This window comes from Macrosteles quadrilineatus, unplaced genomic scaffold, assembly GCF_028750875.1.
Source record: "Macrosteles quadrilineatus isolate MER2022 unplaced genomic scaffold, UCM_ALF_1.0 Scaffold_6__1_contigs__length_79288215, whole genome shotgun sequence".
In the NCBI taxonomy this organism is placed as follows: Eukaryota; Metazoa; Arthropoda; class Insecta; order Hemiptera; family Cicadellidae; genus Macrosteles; species Macrosteles quadrilineatus.
Genome location: NW_026542599.1, coordinates 40,952,793 through 40,978,311, shown reverse-complemented (window position 1 = coordinate 40,978,311; position 25,519 = coordinate 40,952,793). Strand labels below are relative to the sequence as shown.

Sequence of the window (25,519 nt, the reverse complement as noted above, 5' to 3'; positions counted from 1 at the left end):
GTAGTTAGCTTGTTTATGAATATATTATTGGGATCAAATTTGGTAAATTTATTTTTATTTTATACTATACTATTGACATTTTATAAGAAACCCACATTTTCTCTTTTGAAGCAGCAAACGTTCAATCTAAGTGTTATTTATAGAGAATAAATCTAACATGTTAAGGAAATATTTTACTATAAATTTGGTTGGACAAATGAAAATTCCCTAACGCAGCTGAAAAAGTAGTCTGTAGGTTTGCTGCAGTGGAGGTTTTGTTTGAAATCCGTTGTAAATCACCCGATTGAATTAATCAAAGTATGCCAAATACGTTCACACATCCATAGTAAATACTTCATACCTCTAGTTTTCAGTTTGTTTAAACTTGTATTTTTAATGGTGATTTTACAGGATTCCCCCCAAAACGGCTCGAACGGTTTTTAATTAAAATTCAGGTGGCTATCGTCCTTTTTAATCTAAAAATTGTACAATCAATAGCACAACAAATAGTACAATATCCTGTAAAAAAAAAAATATTGTAATCTTTACGATTTTATAAAAAAATATCATAGTTAATTCCATCGCTTGCCCATTATAAGGGGTTTTGACTAGCTTATGGTAGAAAGTATGCGCCAGCATCCTGATGATACATTTGGTTTATATTAAAATTCACTGGGATTTGGTCACATTCGATTTTGACCAACAGTTACAGTAGTATTGTTTGAAGTGCTAGGGAAATTCATGCCCTTTTTTTATTGGACCTGCTTGAACAAATCGAGTCAAAGCAACTAGGTAATATGATTTAAACAAATGTTTGCTGATTGAGGACATTTTTCACATTCTGTTGGTTTTACCAGCTGCTCGTGCTGTTTTTATTGTAGCTGTTTTCCTGCTAATTACATTATTTACAGAAGAGCTTTGTTCGAAATCGAGCTATTAGGTACCACGAACCAAATGAACCATTGTCTATACCGGTAATTAATGTAGGCATAAGTCTGCAGTGCAACAAGCAATGTTTTAGTCGATCAAATCGGCATAACCACACCAAAGGTAATGTCCTACTAAAGCGCCAGTTTACCGATGGTTACAGTATTTTCCACGAGGTGCGCCACCAAACAGAGATGTATGTTTTATCAATGGATGTACACCTAAAGTGTATTTTTTGTAAGTAAGACACGATACATAAGATTTACACGAACAAATGTCTAACAAAACATATGTACAGTTTTAACCACTGTATGCCGATAACCAAGAACCAATAAAAAAAGTGAAATTGAAGGGGGGATTTAACTTGGATACTGACTATAAATATGTAACCTTATTGGAAACAGTAAATATAAATTTAATAACAATTCAGAATAATCAATGTTAAGTTCTTATTCGTTCACGTTATGTAAATTGTACAATTCTTAGACAGCAGCAACAACAAAAATACAGTTGGCCCACTAGCACGGCCACCTTTAACTTCAGGCCGCGGCCTTCGAAGTGGCAACATCGTAAGTAGTGTTGTAAACAGATGATTTGTTTAAGGGCAGCTAATGGTATTTTTGTGTATTTTTTAAGAATACGAAAAAAGGTTACTGGGTTATGAAAATATTTACTCTACTTTAAATGTACAAAAATAGATAACCCTGTTATGTTTTCATCTCTTAATGTTTAATTTTTAATCTTTTTATAAATTTATGTTCATAAATTTAAATAAATAATACGCAAATTAATGAGCTGTGTCACCTGTCTGCCATGTCATCTTATGGGTTGTCTGGTGCTAGTGGTGCTAGACATAGACAACACTTCTTGCAACGTTGCCGATTCTACCAGGCCGTGGCCTGGAGTTAAAGGGGACCGTGGTACTAGGCTACCGCGCTTTCACTTCACCTTTTCCAACTTTATTTGAGAAACAGTTATGTTTATTTGAGAACATATCAATTGTATTTGAGATTAGTGAAATATATTTTAGAAAACATCAAATGAAGTTGAGAACAGTCAGTTATATTTAAGAAATGGTTAAATGTATTTGAGAACTTGTGATTTGATAATGAGAAACTCAACATTCAGCTGATTAATAACCAACTTCTCATTTAAAAACCCTAATTCTGAAATACAATTAATGACTTCTCAATTCCATGTAATACTTTCTCAAATACAATTGACTATTCTCAAATACATTTGTCGTTTTATCAAATTCAACTGACTAATCTCATTTACATTTTATGCTTTCTCAAATACAAGTAATGATTCTCAAATACAATTAAAATCTTCTCCAATAAATGTGGAAAAGGTGTAGACTATACAGTACACAATGCTATATTTTCACAAATTTTTATAACAATACACTATTGAAATATTACTCTTCGTTCGTTCTATCACATTAAAATAAGAAACAAACATATAAAATCAAATATCTGATTGACATGACCTAATTCCAGCATAAAAACTAGCCATAAAGTTAATATATGCTATGACTAGGCTACTCAGTGCTCCATAATCAACGTTAAAAAGGTCAGCTAGTTGGTTAAACGAAACTGCCCGCATACACATGTTGAAAATCTTTGGATTGGTTGTTTTGATTTGATTGGTGGATTCGGTCGGATTGGATAAGGAAGGAAAACTCAAACCTTAACCTGAAACAAACTCAAAGTTGATGTTGATAATAAATAAATGATTTGATTTGGTGTTTGTTTACTATTTAGCTGAAGTCAAAGTTTATAATTAAACAGTATTTAATTGGTTAGAAAGGGGTTTTATTATTTTAATCTTGCTTTATTATAAAACTATTTGTAGGTAACGTCAATCACGAAACGTTTTTTTAGGTTAAACGATAACAAATCTGGGTTAGGCTGAGCCGAGCCCTAGCAGTGCTCATTTTAGAGGTTAAATCATCTATAAACGTTGATAAAAATTAATTAAGCTACGTCTTAAGATGGGTGTGTTTATGGGGATAGCCTCTGTGTTCCTAGGATGTTGCAGCAACGTGGTGTTTTTGGAATTACTGGTCAAGTGAGTAGCCTAGATACCTATAGGCCTAATTTTCTTAATACATAGGCTACTAGGCTTAGAGCTGTAAGTTGGGTAGGCCTACTTAAAAAGCCTAGTTCTTTAAAAGTGACAATCAATTGTAGGCCTGAAATAAAATCAATTACCAAATCAGTTTCTTGAACTGGGCTACCGTAGCCTATGCAATATCGATTTTATTTATTTTATAATTTTGTGTGTTTTTACATCTGTGGCATTTTTGAGGGGTACAGTTTCTTAACTGAGCTACGCTAATATTGATTGAAACTATCGAATTGAAAATATTGATTAAGCTAATAAACTATATTTTAAAATATAAGTTATCTAGGCCTAATAAAATTAAACTAAGTATCATAACCTAACCTAACCAACCAAACTAGCTGATGGCAAAAAAATCGCATAAAGGTTTTACTAATCGAATGGATAGTTCAATCGATCTTAGTGTAGCCCAGTTAAGAAACTGTAACTTACCCTTTTTGAGTTTTGAAATGGAGTCCAAACCCTGGTCTTGTTTAGCCTACTATCTAACATCGACCTTTTTTATAATAGCATAAGTCAATTAATTCATAGTCCAACGATTGAAACTACCAATTTGATTTACTTAGTAAACCTTCATTTGATTTTAGCGAATTTCCTATAACTTATAGTGGAATTTAAGCTATTACCGTAGTAAACTTGCTCATAATAAGACCTGGACCCAGGACCGATTTACTTTTTTGTTTTGAGGTCCCTAGTAGAAACCAAAAGCACCATCCGTTCAAATTCTTATATAGGCTAGGTAGGTAACTTATATAGGCTACGGTACCTAGGCCTATAAGTTATAAATAGATAAATGTAGGTTTACATGTTTATACCAAATTTCATCAATATCGGATAATTTTTGCTCGAGTTATCTACCTAACGGACACATAACTTAAATATAAGTTATGTGTCCGTTAGCAGAATAATTCGATTAAAAATGATCCGATTTTGATGAAATTTGGTATAAACACGTAAACCTACATTTATTTATTTAGGCCTAGGCCTATATAGGTAGGTAGCCTATAAACATGTAGGCCTAAATCTACATTAATTCAAACGAGTTCGCAAACCAGCATGGTCGGACTATGGGAAGCCCCCCTTCCCTACTTTATGTGGAGTTTTATCGGGTAAAAATTGGTTGTTCCAATTTTTGACTCAAAAAACATAAAATTGAGCAATTTCTTTCCAATCCATTCTGAAGAGCTTATTCAAAGAAATATTTTAGTATTAAGTGTTGTTATGCACCTAATGGTTAAAACATAGAAAAAAATTTAAATTCCCCTGTTATTCTTATGGAGAATAAGTAAACTGTTGTAGTTTGCTTGTTTATATGTTGATCAAATTTGGAAAATGTATTTATTTCTTACTGAGCTTAAACAATTGACATTTTGCAAAGATTCTAACCTAATCAAAGCTATTAGCATAACCTGATTATTTTTCAGCTACCTTAAACTTAATTGAACTTAATAATATCATTGTTGTGGGCCAAAGGCATAGGCATAACTTAGTTTTTTGATGTACCTATATATTTTTACAAAACCAGCTTTTTCTCCCAGAAGCTATCTTTGAAAGTGAAAGTACAAATAACACGTGTTCTCCTAGAGCTTCTCTGGTAACTTAGGCTTAAAGAGCCATTATAAATTAGACTTTCTAAGCGTTCTTTGGACCTGTTTGTCTGCCTTGAAAAAATATTGACATTCATCTCTAACTCATATGCCTACCACTTAAGTTTTTAGGAATTAAAATAAATAAAGGAGAGAGGATTTTGCAGTTTTGTATTTTTTAAATAGGCAACAGCTTTTATCAAGAAAACAATAATACCCTTATTATAAACAATTTGTTCCTATTCAATAGGCCTATTCAAAAAATCAAGAGCTAACACCTAGGCTATCTTCTATATAAATAAAATTAGAGTTTTGTCTGTACATTGCTCAGAATCATACATTTTTAGGTTATTTTTACGTTTTATACATTAAAGAAGCCGAAACAAGTCTCATCTAAATTTCTGTCTGTCTGTCTGTCTGTCTGTCTGTCTGTCTGTCTGTCTGACACACTCAAGATGGCATTTTACGCAATCTTCTCCAGGAAAACGAGAGTACCTATCAAGACCCAAGTCATTTTAATGTATTCACTGGATTGGCGAGAGTGTCTTTAGCCATTAAAATATGGTCTCACTACTTTGTAATTAAAATTACGGCCGTTCAAAAATGCAGTTTTGTGCGATTTTTGTCAAGTTTTCTTCCAATTTGTATCACATAATCATCTATGAAACAACGAACAGCTGTTCGGATCAAGATTATTTTTTCTAGCTGTCACTGAAATGTTTACAAATGTTGTTTACAAACACCACAACCATTTCCGATCACGTTTTGAAGGCAAATCCCATCAAAGTGAGATTAAAAACGTTTTTATTACATAAAGGATTTAATTAATCGCAAGTGGAATAATATAGTGTAACCGTAAATTAAATAACTAGGCATCATCCAGGTCAGGAACCAGAAATATGTGTATAAAATTGTTTTGGAGTTTTGATAACCAGAAAGAAGACATTGAATCAAGATTGAATCAGTGTTGTATATACGGCTGGGAAACTTAAATTTACTAATGACCGTCGCCAATAGCTTAGAAACAATGTTCCACTCATTGACGGCTCTTCAATGGCGGTTGTGTAAAGTGTAAAGCAAAAAATTACAACTGCAGTGGGTGATTGTAACAGAGGTTTACGGATGATGCTGAACTCGATTTTCCAATGTGTCACTTTCTGTTCCTACCATTGGCTATATAAAGTCAATAGTTCCTACTCACCGTGTGATGCAATCGCTGGACCATACAGCCAATAGGCCCATAGCCCTTCTCTTGGGTACGTGTGGTACGTATGCTTACCCAATTATTTATAACAACCCTTTCGACAACGATCCTTGATACCGGTACTTTTCCATGGAATACACGGCCTACCTAGGTACTTAAGAAATAAAATTATAAACGTCCAAAAACCCAACGTTGTGTGATTTTTGTCACATTTCCTTATAATGTTAATATATATACCAGCAACAATTGTTTAGAGAATACGTAATCTATTAAATAACAGAAAGTTATGTTGTATAAGGTTTTTTTTTTCAAACTGACACCGATAAGTTTACATTAAGAGTTGTGTACAAATAAAGCAATTAATGGGAAATAACTTTGATTGCCGATAACTTTTTACGAGAAAATCCAAAACCAAGAGATCATTAACCTTGATTAACGCATATAATTGGTTGGCTGTACTACAGTTCTTAACCATAAACGTTGGTTTTTGGTACGGTACTGGTTATTTTCCTTTTAACCTTTAGTAGCAGCAAGAATCATTTTTACGTACCAACACATCACAGTAATTTACAAATTAGTTATCGTTGGTGTTGCACCTTATTTATTACAGGCGTAGGCCTATTCAATTTAATTGATGTCTTAACTGTATAATTTTTGCTTTTTCTGTCTGGATTCCAAAATGTTATGCTAAGAAAACTATAACGCATTTTAGTAAAACATTTATTCAGCAAACCATCATGAATTGTTCAAACACTTTGAACGTTGTTTATGTATCAATAGTTCGTGGCCTATTTTGGTAATTTTTATTACAAATTACCAATCTACATTTATTCAGCAAACCATCATGAATTGTTCAAACACTTTGAACGTTGTTTATGTATCAATAGTTCGTGGCCTATTTTGGTAATTTTTATTACAAATTACCAATCTAAATCGTCTATAGTAGGCCTACTGTACTTCATTTCATATAGCAAACCGATTCAGATAGCATTTCGACAGAATTTCGAGTCATCTCCGGTCCAAGCAAATATAAATTGTTATGATCAAATTTTATGGCATTAACAAAGATTTCAAGTACTAATTTTATATGTACCTTTTTATGCTTAAAGCGTAGCAGATTCCCTAATTAAGTTCGGTATTTTTGTGTGTATGTATGATGGTAACGCATTAATGTCCTTGTTTCTCAATGTTTCACGGAAAGGACAAGAGCGCCTTGATAATGAAAATGTCAACCCGAATAAAGTGTTAAATTAAGAGGTTGAGGTAGTACCTTAAATACTTTTAACCAGTCCTTTAAATTCTGAACAAAATTGTACAAATCCATTTCCGTATATTTACTCTCACCGCTTACACATGATAAAGGTTGTTGACAAACTTATGGGAGAAAGTATGTGTCAGAATGCTGATACCGTTTATTTAGTTTAATCATTGGATATAACATATGGACCAACAAGATCCGGGTGACATTTAATTGCGAAGCATTAGTTTTGGCTTGAAACTGTCAGATACTGTATTTGCGAAGGGATAGTTTTGTCAGCATATCTGAAAGTATGCAAACCAACTGCTGTGCTTTATATAAGAAGGTTTTAACTGACTATGATAAGATCCCCGTGCGTAGAACGGGCTCACAGCTAGTATATCCTATATTTTTTTGGAAGATAATAGGCCTATTTTCATTACCGGTAGGCCTTTTATAAAATCTATTAGTTTTAAAATTGAAGAAAAAGAAATAAAAAAATTGTGTATAAGCTTTATGATCTAGTACTGTATTATTTCACAGAATATCTAAGATAGGTAACGTAATTTGTCTTATCTTATCCCTGAAGTGTGTTTTCATTCAAACTTTGAAGTACATCGTTTGTTAAAAAGCAGTCTGGAAACTATAATAAATATCTCTGTCAAAATTGTATTTTAACACTAATTATTCATTAAAAAGGTAGAAAAATTATACCCCCGCTGTATTAAACCTGCAGACTTCACTTTTGATTTAGATATTTTCTTGTCAGATTTATTCCCTACTAGTGTAAATGTTGCTGGAAATAGAGCAATTGAAAAGAAGTACAGGAGTTATTTAAAAACAAATAGCATATTTAAAAACAAATAACAGTCATAATTTACGATGAGCTTAAAAGAGCCATCTCAAAGATGATGTAGGCCTAACTAGGCTAATGGAAATACTCACAATGTACATAACAGTTCAATCACAATTTCTTTTAAATATTTACTTAATCATTTTTAAAAAGCTGATCTGGCGTTTTTGTGTTTTCAACTAAATGTTTCCCACTTATAGCAGCATTGGGTTGTCCATAACAATCTTTGTCAATGATATTTAATGCAGTCTGCATGGTACCCTACCACCCATCGCCGCCAACGTTTGCAAATTTCAGTAATTTTTCTAATGATACATTTTTTTTTACATTACTTAAGAACTAACTACCTAATTTCCTGCATAATCTCTCTCTCACAATTTTATTTGCTTCAATTGGCATTACTATGGTTAGTTACTGTTATAATGTAAATTCTATTTACCTGAAAAAATGCAGAGTTGTAAGGCCTGAGGTTGTTCCAAGGTGTTTTTTTTTGTTTCCCTTAAATGTGAATAATAGTTTAATCCTTCAATGAAAGTTTTAGTAAAGGTCTCTTGTATGTAGTCATATTCTTCTAAAATCACTTGACTTTTACCAGTTTTATTTGCAGGAATCTTTATATTGTCGGTGTTCTTCATTATATAGGCTAATAACGACTCGTGTAGGCGTACTATGACTTTCCTATGTTTCCATAGTTAACAAATCGGTTCTTTCAATGATTGCTCAAGAAATGCAGCACTATGTCAATTCATTTTTCTTGTTTGGTAAAATACATCAAATTGTCCAGGCTTTCTTGATTTTTTACATTGTGATATGTACGCAAACCCAAATTCAAATAGTAAATATTTAATTTCAACCAAATCAGTAAATGTTTATACATGCATTTCCTTGCAAAATAAATGTTAACAGCAATTAAACTATCCAGCTGACATAATGAAAACAAATAAGTTCTACATAAGAATAACAAGGGAACTTTAAGAGCCAATGGGCCTGAGGGACTTTAAAAAAATTAAGTTCAGTTTGCAAATCTACGCGACACGCTCTTTCCAATGAGACGTTAATGGTCAAAATCAGTTAAGAAATGGCGGAGGAGTTCAAAGGACAAATTTCGTGTCGGCATATTAATTATATAGATAACAAAAAACAGGTTGAATGTGTTTTAGATTTGCTGTTACAGGGAAGGTACTAAAGTTGGTTTTTTAGCAAAATAAGTTATTAAAAGTTTAGTATAGGCCTAACATAAATAAACTTGTCAAATTTGATCAAAATATACCCATAAACAAAAAAAAACTCTACAACAGTTTAGTTAATCCCCATTAAAATAAAATGGGAATTTTCAGTTTACAGTTGTTTGAAATTTCCCATAACCATGGAACGTTTAAAACAACGCTTCAAAGTTTAAACTAAATTATTTGCTTTTTTAGCTCAACAACATGATTTGGGAACAAATTAGAATTCATGTTTGAGGGTCAATAATGGGAAAACCAATGTTAAACCCTATAAAAACTCCCCTTCCCATCCCATAGTCTGATCATGCTATTTCGCAAACTCGTTAAAATATAGCCTTGGTAGGCCTAACTTAGGTGTACACATTTGTCACTATAGCCTACTAATAAAAGTGATCCTTATGTTTTTCTTAGGATAAGATTTTAAAAACACAATTAAAGCTGATGATTTTTTTATACAAATTTTGTTAGTCCTTAATGTATTAAAATGAATCATTTCAATATGTTCAGTTAGCTACAATTTTAAACTTATTGATTAATGGTACCGGTAAATGAATCCAGTTTGTAGATTCGAGCAATATTGATCTAATAACAATTTGTTTCCAGGGAAGACCCCGGGAGTGGAAACCTAATAACGTTTGCACAGTTTCTTTTTGTGGTTGTGCACGGATTTATATTTACGATGAAGTGGGGTACGAAGAAACCAAATATTAGCATATGGTAAGTCCATGTGAACTTCTTACATGCAAATTAATGAAGGGAAATGCAGGTTGCGTCAGCTGTCCTCGCCACCCATGTGAAGGCGCTCAAGTACACGAAACACAGGGTGTACACCCCATGAGTCAGCAGAAATGTTTGCAGTACGGTTTTTCTTTACCGTCTCCACTTTCTCCCCGCCTATACTGCCCGCCCTTGGCCCAAGTGCCAGCCGCGTGTCACGAGCTGTTGATCATATAAATCACAACTTATTGTCAATGGTTGAATTGAAGACTTAAAACTAATAGGTACATCAGTTTATACATCAAAACAATAAAATCTTTGGAAATCTTTAGGTAGGCCTACTGGTTTAATTTAATAATATTTTTATTTCTGATATTGTCGTTATATTTAACTTTAACCTTCGATCTATCCTCCCCCAATCTATTGTTTATCATCCTTTATCAACCCTTATATAATTTCTCTTTGTAAAAAAATTATGTCAAGCCCAATAAGAATAGTAGCAAAAAAATATAAGCACCAGAATTTACTAGCAAACACTTTAAAAAAAAAAAAAACTTAAATCTGAGAGAGAGAGAGAGAGAGATCTTGCATTTCCGCGCAATTAAATGGCTTGGTTTTAATTACCAAGCCCTAGGCTGTAGTATTAGGTTTAGAGTTAAATACATTTTAATTTTGTTCAAACTGTGTTGCTTTTTCAGGAACTACACAGTTCTCGTAGTGATGTTTTTTGTCGTCAATGTTTTCAACAACTATGCTTTTGATTTTAACGTAGCGATGCCTTTGCACATGATCTTCAGAGCAGTAAGTATGAATTTATCATACAGTTTTGATATTTCAAATTTTAATGTTTCAGAGTTCAAAAATAATCCTAATTATGTATTAGTAGGAATCATTGTAGTCTATTTGACAATATACTATTTAGGCCCACTATATGATCAAGTGACAATCACTGGTGACGCCGAAACCGCTTGTTCTGCTCGTGGTTTTTGCTTGATGGCGTGAAAGGATCACCGTTATTGAAAAATATGCTCACAAGTACTTTTGTGGCAGCGGCAGACAATTACCGGTATTGCCGAGGCCGCAAGATATGCTAAAAGGTTTTGCTGAGGCGGTCGGTCGTGGGAAACGATAACCAGATTTAAGTCTTATTTAATAATTCGCATGATAGTCTTGTCATCAAGATACCACTGTGATATCACAGACAAAAAGAGTTAAATATAGACTGTCAGCTGTGCTGCGGTTACCATAGGTTCTGGCGCCGTGTAGTTACGCAGCGTGTACGCCGTAACTACATGGTGCTCCCAGCGGTGTGCGCCATAACCTATGGTAACCGCAGTACGGCTGACAGTCTATATTTAATTCTTTTGTCTATGGTAATATATCATTCTTAAGATTATTTTCAAATTAAAGGTGCATATAAGCTAAATTAACAAATAAAATGAAATAATACTTTTTCAAACTTACAATTTCTAAAGTACACATGATTTTTTCAAACAACAGTTCAATGCGATGACAATTATAATTGCTTATAAAAAATCCTTTAACATTTCTTTGAATATTAAAGTGGTGTGATAAGCCTTGAAGACAAGTTCTGATAGTAGTACCATTGACTATAACAGAAAATAGACTTCCCAAGTAATGTAAAAATTTGAAGCCAAAAAAGAGTGGCTGCAATCTGTTGAGATGGTCACCAACTAGAGACAGTAGTACTTAGAATTAGTCTTGAAATCTCCTGGAAACTCCTTGAATTCTTTGGCTAGATATAGTCGACACCCTGTTAACACTAAGTTACTTTAGATGCTTCTCTAATTATTTGTTCAACTTATCTGAAACCATACATTTTGTTTCTAATACTAGTTAATTTTACAGGGTTCCTTGATTGCCAATATGATTATGGGAATCATAATTTTGAAGAAAACATACTCACTCTCCAAATATGTATCTGTTGGACTGATCACCTTGGGTATTGCAATTTGTACAGTAATATCTGGTCAAGATGTAGTAAGTATGCAACAAACTGAGAACAGTAAAAGCTGCATAGCTTTTAAATTTACATATGTCATTCTAGATGATAAATAATCATTCTTATTGTTTGCCTTCTTAAGGATTGACACTGGCAATAGTTTTTCAAACCATGTATCGGCTTCCAAATACTTACTATGATGTGCACAAAACAGCGAACACATAACAAAATACCCCCGCCGCAGCAAACCTGACGCCTAAGCGAATTTCTATTTAGCTGAATTGATTTTCAATTGATCTATTTAAATAACATTAGGTTTAACGAGTACCTAGGTTTGCTGCTACAAGGAAACTAATAAAGTGTGTGTTTTAAGTAAAATAATTATTGCTTAGTATAAAATGAATATATTTGCCAAGTTTGATGAAAATATATCCATAAACAAGCAAACTACAACATTTTACAATATTCTCCATAAAAATAACATGGGAATTTTTAATTTACCATTTTTTTAGTTTTCTCCGTAACCAATAACCGTACAAAAACACTTTGATATACTGAATTGTTTGTTTTTTTAAGCTCTTTAAGAAGGTTTAGAGAAAAATTGGGAAATTTTGTGTTTTGAGGGTCAAAAGTGAGAAAAACCAATTTTTACCCCATAAAACCCCCCATAAAACCCTGTTCCCATGGTCCGATCATGCTGGATCGCGAACTCATTCAAGTTTATCCCGCCTTACACCTTCAAACCAAATTTCATCAAAATCGGATAAAAATTACTCAAGTTATCGTGTTCACGGACACATATATATATATACATATATAAAAATTTGAACGAGTGGTGTTTTTGGCCTCTGTGGACATCAAAATGAAAAAGTAAATCGGTCCCGGGCCTAAGTCTTACCATGAGACCTACGGTAATAGCTACTTCCCTATAGGGAAATTCGCTAATAAGTCTTACCATGAGACCTACGGTAATAGCTACTTCCCTATAGGGAAATTCGCTAATAGAAGCGCTACTCAGAGCGCAGGAGCGTGGCAGTCTGACTAGCCGACGAAACGGACAAAGATGGCGGCGCTAGCCTAGTCCCGGCGTCTGCAACGCGCTGGTCGTCTGGTATGCTTCGAGTCAGTGCTGTTTACATAGGCTTTGTTGAAATGTAAAAATACTTTTGTATAAAAATTACTTAGGTTTTTCTGGAAGTACATTGTCGTATTAGTATATTGTTGGAAATGTCTTAAAGTAAATCGATTGTTTTTACCGTAGTAAATCGATTTTTTTATCACGGGAGAAATTTTTGTTTACAAATATATATCTGTTTAAAAAACATCTTTGTTCACATTATACATCTGTCATATTAGTGTTATTTTATTTCTTGTGTCACGACAAACACGATGGCATTTTGAACGACATTTTTAGCGTCTTATTAACGATGTTAATAAAAATAATAAAAACATCACCATAAAGACTATTGTGAGTAAACATTTTAAAATGCATGGAACTGTTAACAATAAACCTACCAATAAGCCATAACAATTTCAGAAAGATTGGCTGAGTAGTTTGTTTACAATTAAATTTTAAACTTCAGTGTTAGTGCAGAGTTTCTTAAAAATCGGTACTTTTTAGGATCTTTCAACTATATAAATTTTTCTGGTAAACGGAATTTTTTAATTGTTACCACGTAAAATGTATTTAACCCAGATTATATTTAATTTTTGTCTCAACAAAATCTGATAATTCATCTCAAGAGATATTTAGGCTCAAACTCGAGTGCACATATTTAATTCCCCGACAGTAGTCCCGGCGTGTGCAGCGCGCTAGTCGTCTGCTATGCTTGTTGCGAATAGTGAAGATATAAAGTTAAATGATTTTAGTGTAAAAGGAAAACAATGTAATTGAGGACTTGACGAACAAAGTACTTGGACAATGTGTAGGTGTAAATTTGTTTCCAAATAAATAGTACACATTTCTCAGGATATGAAACAATATGGACAAAAATCATTTTTGTTTAGTACCTAATTAAAATTATTGCAAAAAATATTCCAATGTTAGAGTTCGCTACTACTGTAAAATAAGTAACGAAAGTCTTCACAAAAATAAAATCAGGCAAAATCTCAATAAAACTGTAATTTTTCTGGGACAATAAATTGAGTGCAATTTTACAAATATATTTAGGAAGTTTAATTTAACTTACAGCGGGCGTGGCGCGGAGCAGCGGCAATGGATCCCTTTTGTACCTGATTTTTTAGAAAACCGAACATGATAAACATTTTTGGTGAATCGTATAGTTAAATTTGGTTATTGGTACACAACTTTCCCGCTGACGAAATTTCTCTGACCAAAAAATAAAAAATTTCCTCGCAATACAACTTTTTTATGTCTGAAATTGAAAAATTAAACTACATAAGTATTAAACATATTTATAACTCAATTACTATCGTAACTAATAGTTTTATATTAACACCATCGTTTTCCTCAGTATCATATCTACAAGTGTGCAAAATTTCAGAATTTTTTGTCAACTATTAATGTTGTTTATGATCGTGTATTTGTCGCGGGGTTTTTAATGCGAACTGTGCTCGCGGGTCTTGGATTCAGGCTGTATGACGGACCAAGATGGTGGATTTGGCCACACTTTCAGTGCATTTGGTTAAACGCCGTGTCCTCTCTATTATTATTATTATTATGTGCTCGCTGGCACAAAAGTATTTAGTTGTGGCCCCAAAATGAATTACGTGTTGCTGTAAGCCTAAGTGGAAACCTGAGGTAGTAAGCTTCTATAGACATGCATACAGTAGACTCCCTCTTATCCAGGCACCTCTTAACCGGACATTGGTTTAACCGGACTACACTAGACGGAAATGACATCTCTTTAAACGGACAATTTTAATCAGCACATTGGTTTAACCGGACTAGATCAGCCAGCAGGAAGTGGGTGGTACTGTAACGACTGTTCTCGTGGGAAAGATTTGAGACCAGTGATTACATGTCTGAATACAATGCTCTCCTAAATTTAAGTTGAATATCACCGTAAACGGTCCATTTTAACGATTTTTTGGGGTCGTCGGCTTAACCGAAAAAACCGTTATCCGGACTGGCCTCGGTCCCGAGGAGTCCGGATAAGAGGGAGTCTACTGTACTGTAGAAACTTGCTCCGAGGGAGAAGATTATCCCGTCGAAGAATAAAAAATAACTTCCAACATTTCAGATGTGTTGCTAATATCTATGTTGCAGTAAAATATATAACTGAAACAGCTTGAATTGTAGCTTTCCCTAATGATGGATTGCTAAGCTAAAAGAATAGACAATGCCATGGTAAATGATTCAATGACTTTACACTCATTAAGATCCTGTTATACGAACGCTAATCCCACAGTGTGACACTTTAGTTCATATTTAACAGGGTTTAATTTGACTCCTTTGTAATTGTATGAACTTCCTAGTTAAAACCTAATCAAGTATTACTTTTAATATAGAAAAAAACTGGTCCAGTCCGAGAAGACGCTAAGCCTACAACAGAAGTAGAAGATTTCTTTTGGTGGAGTATTGGTAAGTATGCTACTCACGCAAGTGCTGACAATTTCTAAGCTTTGATTTGTGGCTATAAAATCAGATAGTAACTAGATACTCGGTGGTGTTCACAGACACGTTCACAACATTGGAGACCCTGGGCTAGCGTTTTGCTAGATTCCCTACAAAGTATAGTGGTGGGGAGTTATGGGGGGGGGCTTTTTTTTTGTTTTCATAAGCTTAAACTAAGTACGATAACCTAGTATAACAAGTTAAGGTTTTACTAGGTAAATTTAGACAGGCAAGGGTTTGATAAGTATAAATGGATAGAGTTTATTCTACTTTTGGACGCAGCACTGTGCAATTATTAATGCATTTCTCTTTTAACTACTCTTTTTTGTTAGACTGTTATTTAATATATAATTTTGCTTAAGCAAGACTTTAAAGTGTAACAATTAAAGACAACAGACAGACATGTTAACAAGAAAATCATACTTATTTCCAAGCTCAATATTAAGGAACTTTTTATATCTTTTCTATTAGTTTTTTTATTGGCACAAGGCTAGTTCCACATTACAGTAGAACTCCAACTATTTAAATTGCCGATGATGCAAACAAATTTTAAAAATCGAAAATTACAGTATAAAAAATTTAAAATTACGTCTCCCGTGAACATCTTTATCTTTGGTTGTCTTTCAGACATCATCTTCCTCTCACGCAATGACGGAAAATCATCACCTCAGAATTTTCAAAGATTGCAAAATCTTTGCAGGACCGTGATAGTATTATGTGATTGTGGTAGCAAAAGCTTGGGTTGACCTGGCCCATTTTATATTTAAAATACTCAGAATTTCGGTATAACAACAACTAACCAAATTTTTTAGTATTTGAATGTGGCATGGATGGTTCTAATTACTGTATTTAGTGTGGTTGGTGGAAGATTTTAGTTTATAGTAGAAATCCCTAGATGATAGTTTCCCCCCTTTTTTATTTATCTAGATCTTATCTGGTTGAACTTGTATATTTGTAAATAAATATCATTCTAATAACATTTGTAAAACTATTCTAGGAATCCTCCTGTTGACAACTGCACTGTTTATGTCTGCCCGGATGGGTATATATCAAGAAGAGCTTAACAAAAAATATGGCAAGAATCCAAAAGAGGCTCTATATTTTACAGTAAGTTTTAGTACTGTATTTAGTATTAATAATGTTAAATACTACTTTGGTATGCCAGACAGCCGTATGTGGTTTCATAACTTTTAGGGCTCCTTATGCCTTCAGCTAGAGCCTAGAACTATCTTATCATACCGTTATACTGAATATATACTGAATGTAAAACTGCTAATCCTCAAGATATACATGTGTAGGAAAAGTAAAGTCCTAAGAAATGTTTTTTTAGAACTGACAATACACAGATTTACTAAGATAATACATACAAGTATCCTTTCCTGATGTAGTTCTTCCCAGGTGTGTACGTTAACTAGACCTCTCCTCCATCTTCTATTTTCCATAGGTTCCTCTTCCTCCACTATCTGCCATATTACTTATATTTTCTCCACAACCCTTTCACCTCATCCATTACCTTTTTTCATTCTCCATTCTGCAGATTGTTGTACACTTGTTCCCTCAAGCCATTATTTCTAATGGCAGTCTCAGCGGCACTAGCCATCCTAAAAGCATCAAGACTCGCAAAACCCTCCCTAAGCATTTACTTTTTTTATTCTCCTACCAAAACACTAACTATGAGTTTACTAATCCCAAAATCACAATTGTTAAGTCAAAGTACCATAAAAAGCTCAAAGTTGAAATACTCAGAATATAGCCTACTGCTTTGCTTGAGGTTTTTTGGTGATGGTGAGTTAACATAAGGCTTATCTAGCAGATTAGGCCCATGAGAACATTTTCCACCTTGTTTTGTAAAAAAAAAAAAGTATTCACACCATTTTGAGGATCCCTAATCTGACAGTACTAGGTACTTTTCACTTAAAGATAAGATCAGATTCCAGATCCTGAAACATCGTTGTAAATACTTACTTGGGATTTCAGTTGTAGTCATAACAAACGTTCCTAATAATGTGTTAAATAATAGAACTTGTACTTGATCGTATTTAAGAGGGTTGAGGGTTGCAAATATAGTTGTGGTTTCCAGTATTGTTAATTGCACAGCTACCTCCCAAAAGTCTAATACGGTAATGTTAATTGCTCAAATATCTCCCAAAAGACTAGTACTGAGCATCAATATTATTTTTTTTTGTCAGTGTCCTTTGCTCTGTCACCAACAACTTCATTCTCTAGTAATTCTCTTTGACGATCATCTCACATATTCAAACCATCTTAAAATAGATTTTTGGTCTCTTAAGCTGTTTTTTTTATATAATACATAGAACTTTAGCTCAACTTGGAAATAAATGCAATATGTGACATGTGTGTTGTTACAGCACTTGTTGCCTCTTCCAGCGTTTGCTCTACTCTACAACAACATCTACGAACATCTGATGATCACAGTCAACAGTACACCTATGCAGATCCCCGTATTACCAGTGGCTGTACCAATACTGCTGGTCTACTTGTTGGGCAATGTCGTCACTCAGTATCCTTTTCAGAGTCTACTTTTGTGCAGACACTGAGTTAAAATTACACCGAGCTGTTCTTCATCTCTGTGCTACAAATAAACAACACTGGCAAGAGTCAGCTGATTTTTGTCAGTAACAATAGGTAAAAATCAGCTGATTAGGGAGTAAGAATTATTTTTGCCCATTGTTGGATAAATTTTTGAAACCGTGAAAGTTAACAAATGTGGTAAATTTTCTCAGGATTAAACTTGTTAGTTAGTGTTTCAACCCTCCTGCTACATTTTTTGGAGGAAAAATCATTATTTATGTATACATCAAATAATAAGGAATGCATACAGCAATATCTCACTAAGTAAGTACGGTAATTTAGAGTGTAATGTAACATAGAGCGCAAGTGTCAAGCTTTTCATGATTTTTGTCTAGGACAACATGCTTAACTGAATGAATGGGAAAGAGCTCACCCTGGCCCAAGAAACATAAAACTTACACTATACATGACTGTAACTGATGATGTAACTGTATGATGTAACTGTTGCTGAAGGCATTTTCAAACAATGAAAGATTGAGTGGTCTATTAATTTTCGAGTAAAATGTTACATTCGATGCTCCTTTTGGGACTCTTTCTCATTCAGGTAAGACTACTATTTTAATAAAAATTACTAAGAATTGGTTTAGGAATTTAAAAAAAGGAATAGAGTTCAACTAGCATACCTGAAATAATTTTAGTCAAGGGCTTATAAATAAACAAATATAAGATCACAAAACTTACCAATTAAATTTCACCCTAAGTAGAACTTTTTCAGAGAGAAGTTTGAAGACAATAATATTTGTATCTAGTAGCTTCTGGATTCCCATTTTCTATGACAAGCTGAATTCTATCCTGTTGCAAAATAATTCCTAACAAAGTTTTGCCTACCACTTCATAACCTAAATTCTTTACTTATTTCCTCCAAGCAAAGAGTTTAGTAGTTTGATAGCACACTCGTTCAAAAATTTAAAATTGTTGAACTCTTTTGTTACATTGTGAGTTAGTTGTGTATCCATTCCTTTTACAACCTATAACTAGTTGATATTTTATTTTTAGCTCAAGCCAACATGTTTAAAAGTATTTCTCCCTAACTGAAATTTAGATACCTCTGTATCAGCTCAGTCTATTACCTCACATCTGAGTGCTCGTCGCTGACCGTGACGCTCGTCATCACTCTACGCAAGTTTGTCAGCCTACTCTTCAGCATCTTGTACTTCAAAAACCCATTCACCATCTACCATTGGGTCGGCACCACGATGGTCTTTGTAGGGACACTCATCTTCACAGAAGTTCCTCAGAAGATACTACAGTCTTCATCAGCGCCTGCCAAGGCAAAGAAAGCTCAGTAGAATATGTAAAAAAGGGGTATTATTTGATATTTAAGCTTATATGAATTACTATTGTTGACTGTGGCCTGTTGAGGGTGAAACAGGTCTTAAGTAACCTTTGAGTTTTTTGTATAGTCAAATTTTCACTTAGAAATTTGAAGCAACTTTTTGCACAGTTGGTGGTTTGAATGCACCATTCGTTTAGTGGCTTAAATGGCAGCTATAAAAATTATATTATTTTGAAAAACAAGATATAACTGCAACATAACTACTCTTCCTGCAAGCGTCAAACTTATCGACCTCACCACCATCAATCTCCCAAGATTAAAAATACTTTTTACAGGGATGCTCTGGACTAAAATCTCAGTTCATGATGTTATCCTTTTCCTGTCAATTGTTGGGATATACAGCCAAATTTTTTTTAAATAGTGTTTTATTTTAAGATAGAATTGGGTAGTAAAACTGTAAAACAACATGGTCAAATTATTTTTTTAACTGGAATTTTTGAAAAAGAATAGAGTTAAGCCATTCAAACTCTATTCCTAGTAAACAAATTCCTAGTTAAATAGATTTCCTTTAAAATATTACCTTATATTTGACAGGCAACCGAAACCTGTGTAAAAGAATTTAGAAATCCAATATAACTCAAGTATTTAGTTTAACGTATTCAAAAACAAAGATAAGTTCAAGTTCAATCAATATTCAATATTTGCTATTGTAAAGGCTGCTGGGAAGCAAGCTGGTTTAGTGGTTAGAGCGCGAGACTTCAAGCCTTAGGTCCCGGGTTCAAATCCCACCAAATCACCAATGGATTTCATCTAAAGTGATAATGCCGCAACCACTAGGTCTAGCCTGAAGTAATGTGAAAAACAATCCCAGGCTTGTGCATAGCGTCCTAGGAAAAAAGAATTGTAAAGGCTGCTAAATCAGCATACAATGGTCTGGCACACCATAAACCTGGCTTTGGCCAAAGGCCCAAACAATGTTTGTTTATTGTTTTGCTGCGGATTCAGACTTAATCGGCATATGCCAGGAGCAATTGGCATACTTCCCAAAAAACCTATATAAAAAATCCCACACGAAGATCAGTAAATCTTTTCTTAAAATCCTTCTTTTTTTAATCAACCTGTAGGCCTACCCTTTTAAATATTGAAATAGTGGATACATTGCATTAATCATTATAAAAAAAAACATGGACACAATTCTAAATCAATATAGGCGTACGAGTACTATTTAACGCCTGCCAAAAATATGCCTTTACAACTAATTAGATTGTTGCATTACCCTCTAAAATTCTTTTCCTTCAATTTAATACAGATTTGGTTGTGACGAGTCAATTTTTTCATCCTATAAAAGGCCACTCTGGGACTTGAAAATTATTTGACTATGAATAATTTTGATGTTATATTATTTAATGTGTGTCCGTCCAAAATGCATTTATCATTTGACATGTGTGTGAAAGGAATTGGTAAATGTTTTGGACTTTAACAACATGCTTTATTAGTTGAAAAAATTTTTAGAATTTCATACAATTAAATTTTACACCATTTTTAATACCAATTTAGCTGATATTGCTTAGGTCTCTGTTTTTTTTTTATTGAACCCTATTTTACAAATAGTAACTGACAATAACTTTACAAAACCTTTGACTATTGATTGATATAACTAAAACTGTCCTCACATTATTCATAAGGATTACAAATCCACAAAGGGAGTATCTTTAACACATTCACTACCAGGTCTCACAAAACGCCTCATACAGAGGAGTGTGGCAACTGGTAGGAAACTTGTTAGTCTTTTATGTAACTAAGTTAAAAACCTAAAACATTTTGTCAGTATATTTTTGCTCAAAATTAGAAACAGGGTCATCAACTATAGAGGAGTATAGTATACAATCAAGGTGTGTTCAACGTTCAACTTACTTGTAATAATGTATATTGTTTGTAGTGTTCCTCTTTTCACTTTTGCCCTATAATTTAGCACATGTAAGTAAATTAATGACTGTTAACAAAATGAGTGGTGAAAAGTTTTGATTGTTTGCTATGCAATCAAATAACAAAATTATGTAAAATCTATGAAGAGGTAATGTTGGCTAAATGAACTTAGTCCTGTAAGTATAATGTCTCATTTTTACTTTGTTAAAATTTTACCGTGTACAGTAAAGTTTCAATATCGGACCCTCCCAGTTGATATTCACCCTATTTTCGTTTTGTATGTATACCAAAGCTGTAGAAGCGAGACATTCCTGACTGTACTCAGAAAATACACGTCAGGGTTTTAGGGATTTTCCCTTGATTGTATGCATACCACATATTTTGCCAATTATGCTCATTTCCACATACCTCTCTGATAACCTTCACGTTTTAGTGCAAACTGAGACTTGTTGTTGAGTGGACGAGCATTGCTTTATCAAAGATTTTACAGTTGTGGGATATTATTTTATCGTTTATTTTTATGTTATATTTGTGATGATGGGGTTGGAATAAAAACAAGTTAGGACTTATAATGAAAGACAAACTTAATCAACACTGTACCAATTAATTATGTAATTTGTTGACATTTTTACAATTTTGTAATTATTTTTGTTTTAAGTTTTTCTAACCTTGATATGACCAATTTAGATCAGACAATTTCAATGCTACCGTGATATTATTAATTAGTATTTTTTTTATGTTATAATAATATTCAAATTAAATATTTGACTTCTTAATAATTAATAATATTTAAAAAAAAGTATAACAGTTAATACAAGTAAAGCAGGCTTATGTGCAAATAATAAATTTAACTCTGAGTTAGTTTTGGCTAAATTATCTTATCAATGCCCTCATTTAATTTTTCAAATACTTTTGACTAATTTTTGTTTAAGCTTTTGTAAAAATTTATATACTTAGATAGAAAAATAAATTTTTACCAAACTTATTTCTTGTTGTATTTGTATATTGAGGTTTCTAAAGATATATTTTTATATGTACTATATATTTGTCTGTAGCTAATTGTTGGTGTTTCTGTAGCTAGTCATACTGTTATCTAATGGTAAGTGTTTTAATATGAAAATAAAGTTTTTGAAGTTTACCTGTGTTAATTAAATGTGAGCCTAAACTATTTTAATCCTATACAAATCCATATCTGAGTCTTCATGGTTACTCATAGTTAATTTTGTTATATGGTTAGTCCCTCAAACTAAGTACCGTACAGTTACCGTACAGAACTACCATTCATTTTAAGTTTTAACCTATTGAATTATATCTCAACTGGATTAATAAATGAGGAAAGTTTGGGGGTTGAAATCCGCTACAAAACCCACAACTCCAAAACTTGTTAATATGAACATTAAAATGTACAAAACGTAGTTTTTCAATGACAGAGTACTTTGTTTAGTAGAACGGAATCATTTCCAGGTATTTACAATGGCATGGTTGTCAGTCTAATCTTATCTATCTGGGATAGATAACAATTCAATGAGATTGCGATTAATTTTAGTTCAGTTACTCAATAAACGATTTTTAAGCTGTTCAAGAAGTTTGGTTGGGCTAGGTTAGGTTAGAACAGTGTCATCTAACCTAACCTAGCCAACCAAACTTCTCAAACAGCTTAACATATTTGCAGTAGTTATTCTACTATTTAGTGTGTTTTCTCCAAAACAAATCAAAACACTTTTCTAAATATTGTATTTTTCATTTTTTATTACCTAAAAAGGTTTCAAATAGTTATAGAAAAATAGAGTTGTGGGCACCTAACGGATCTTGACCGTTATTGCTGTTATTGACCGGTATTTTTGCACTGTTTTGGTGCTCATTGAATTCATAATGAAATACCTTTGGCCATTGACCTTTCTATACTGAAAATAACATTTAATAAAACTTTGGTTCAAGGTAATATTGTGGGAATAATTATAATTATTGTAACTCTGATAATTCAATATTTAGACATGATAACACTTATTATTCAATTGATGGATAATCTATGTGATGAGGAACGTCAAGTTGTGTGTTTTTGATTCCATTAGGCAACACTTATCTCAGCCAATCAATCTAAGTAGAATCCTCAACTTTTACTTAGATCGTTACAATTAAATCATTAGCAAGAAAATCCAACCGGCCAACCTTTACGTTTTTATGGTGATCTTTACCAAGAAAATTAGCACCTCAATACCTTACAGTTAAAAGTTTTAGAGAAAAAGTGATTTCTTAAAATGTCTTCAGTTACAGATAATATTTCGCCAGTGTTAGTGTCAACAAAACCAATTCTTATTCTGTGTAAATGTGTCGGAGTGTGTTGTTTATCAAATCTCTTTGGCAATTCCCACACAAGGGTGCTAAAGTATAACTTACTCTCTGTAGGGATCCTCTATCAGTTGGTCTTTGTACTTTACTATCAGATATATTTCACTGGAAGCATCTGGTCACTTTTATACTATCGTAGAAAAGCCCATTTTGTCACTTTGTTGTCATTTTTTACCCTAGTGATGTTTTTAGAATGTATTTCGTCTGACAAGAAGCTGCTGAAGTTTTTGAAAAGTGTAGAAGAGATAGATGTGTTGGTGAAGAAGATTTTGCCGCAGAAATACAACACTTTGATTAATCTTGACGTGTACAAATGGGCAGCTGGAATATTCATGTTTGATGTTGTGGTATTTTTTGATAGAGATTGCCACTGGGATGTATCAAAATGTTTCAAGACAGATAGTTTACATTCGGTTATTTTTCATCATCTTCCGTATCTTTCTGTCATCTCTCTATTTTGCACCATGTGTGATCAACTCGTAAAAAGATTTCAGTTGGTAAAAACAATGATGATTGAGAACCAAGATAAGTTAGAAGAGCCTTTTTACCTTGAGGAATGCCGTAGTTTGTACAGTTTGGTTGTGGAGTCTACAGAAATATTTCTGGAATGGATCTCGCTACGAATCACCAATCATTTTATTTTAATTACACTCTATTCTATTTGTCAAATTAGTTTTCCTTGCTTTTACGGTAACGGATGTATACTAACAGTTGTAATCCTAAGAATTTCACAACAGATGATAATGGTATGCCTTATGTGCTACAGTGCTTCAAAACTGAATGAAAAGGTAAGTAGTCCTAGCAACAAATGCTTAAAAAAGATATATAGGGAAATGTTTTGAAGACAATTTCTGACTTAGCAACTTTGTTTGGTCTAGTTAGGAGATAAACACTGGAAACTTTTAGTTTCAAAAATTTTGGATTTGTTTGTTAGATGAGGAAAACGTATTAAAATAGGTAAAATGTAATCAATGACTGAAGAACCTACGAATCTATATAATTAATACGCTACATGAAACTTTGTCGGTTGAACTCCTCCGCCATTTCTTAACCGATTTTATCCATTGACGTCTCATTGGAAAGAGCGTGTCGCGTAGATTTGCAAACTGGCCTTACATTTTTTAAAAAGTCCCTTGGCCTCTGCCCCATTGGCTTTGAAAGTTCCCATGTTATCCTTATGGAGAACACAATTGTTTACATTTTGATCAGCTGTCTAATTTAATTACTGTTATTTATTTTTCAATTCAATGAAACGCATTGAGTACATTTATTTACTACAGTATTTGAGTTTGTGTAAACATAACCCCCAAGACGGATCGTGTTAGTATGGTTGTATCTCAAATTTGTGCATTTATCGTTGTTTTGTGTAGCTATAATGTGTTGTTGTTTTTTTCTTTTAAATGCCTACGACGTGACGACAACGAAACATATAGACAGGAGGCGTAATCGTGATAACGACCGTAGCTACAGAACAGTGGCGCGTAATAGGCATAACTCATCAAGTCAGCACCTGACCCTGGACAATCTCAACTATTAGGTTAGAAATGCGCCCTAACACTACCCCAAAACGACTTTTCGTTCTCAATTGGCCCTCTATCAATGACCTGTGTTGTCTGTACAGCGAGGCATTTTGAGAAGGAGAAAACAGGCCTGAATGCTTGATAAACATGGTCTGTGTTACACACCGACTGGTAATGTTTGAGTTGACTCTTTTGAACTCATTGTAAATATGACTGTTATTCGTTTTGAAATAACTCCTGTAATACTTTGCAATTGCTCGAATTCGAGCAACGTGTACACTAGTTTCAATTAGTTAAATACCTCAAAGTTATATCCATACATTAACTTTTTTTAACTGAAAGGGACTTATAATAAAATTGCTCTATCACATCTGATATATTTTATGGTTTAAACAGAGTCAAGAGATTCTATGTGGACTTCTACTGATCCCGCTTGGAAAGTCTCCTTACAACTGCAAGGACC

The 25,519-nt window shown here is 33.4% G+C and overlaps 1 protein-coding gene across 2 annotated transcripts; it reads left to right on the top strand.

Annotated features, from left to right (window-relative positions):
• The first annotated feature begins 2,634 nt into the window (after positions 1-2,634).
• Positions 2,635-22,285, top strand: LOC128996341 (UDP-xylose and UDP-N-acetylglucosamine transporter-like). 2 transcript variants are annotated; one of them, XM_054421608.1, is made up of 8 exons: positions 2,635-2,976; positions 9,740-9,853; positions 10,552-10,654; positions 11,723-11,854; positions 15,288-15,360; positions 16,391-16,500; positions 17,763-17,914; positions 19,028-22,285. In XM_054421608.1, exons 1-8 carry the CDS (start codon positions 2,900-2,902, stop codon positions 19,272-19,274), a joined length of 1,008 nt encoding a protein of 335 aa, XP_054277583.1. In that variant the 5' UTR covers positions 2,635-2,899; the 3' UTR covers positions 19,275-22,285. The 2 variants fall into 2 exon arrangements, with proteins under 2 accessions (XP_054277583.1, XP_054277584.1); XM_054421609.1 differs by lacking the exon at positions 9,740-9,853.
• Positions 22,286-25,519: the final 3,234 nt, after the last annotated feature.

Excerpts from the sequence above, each read along its gene's own strand:
- LOC128996341 (XM_054421608.1), top strand. The coding sequence starts at position 2,900 with ATGGGTGTGTTTATGGGGATAGCCTCTGTGTTCCTAGGATGTTGCAGC. Across the intron at positions 11,855-15,287 it reads TAATATCTGGTCAAGATGTA|AAAAAAACTGGTCCAGTCCG; the intron begins GTAAGTATGCAA and ends CTTTTAATATAG. Across the intron at positions 15,361-16,390 it reads TTTCTTTTGGTGGAGTATTG|GAATCCTCCTGTTGACAACT; the intron begins GTAAGTATGCTA and ends AAACTATTCTAG.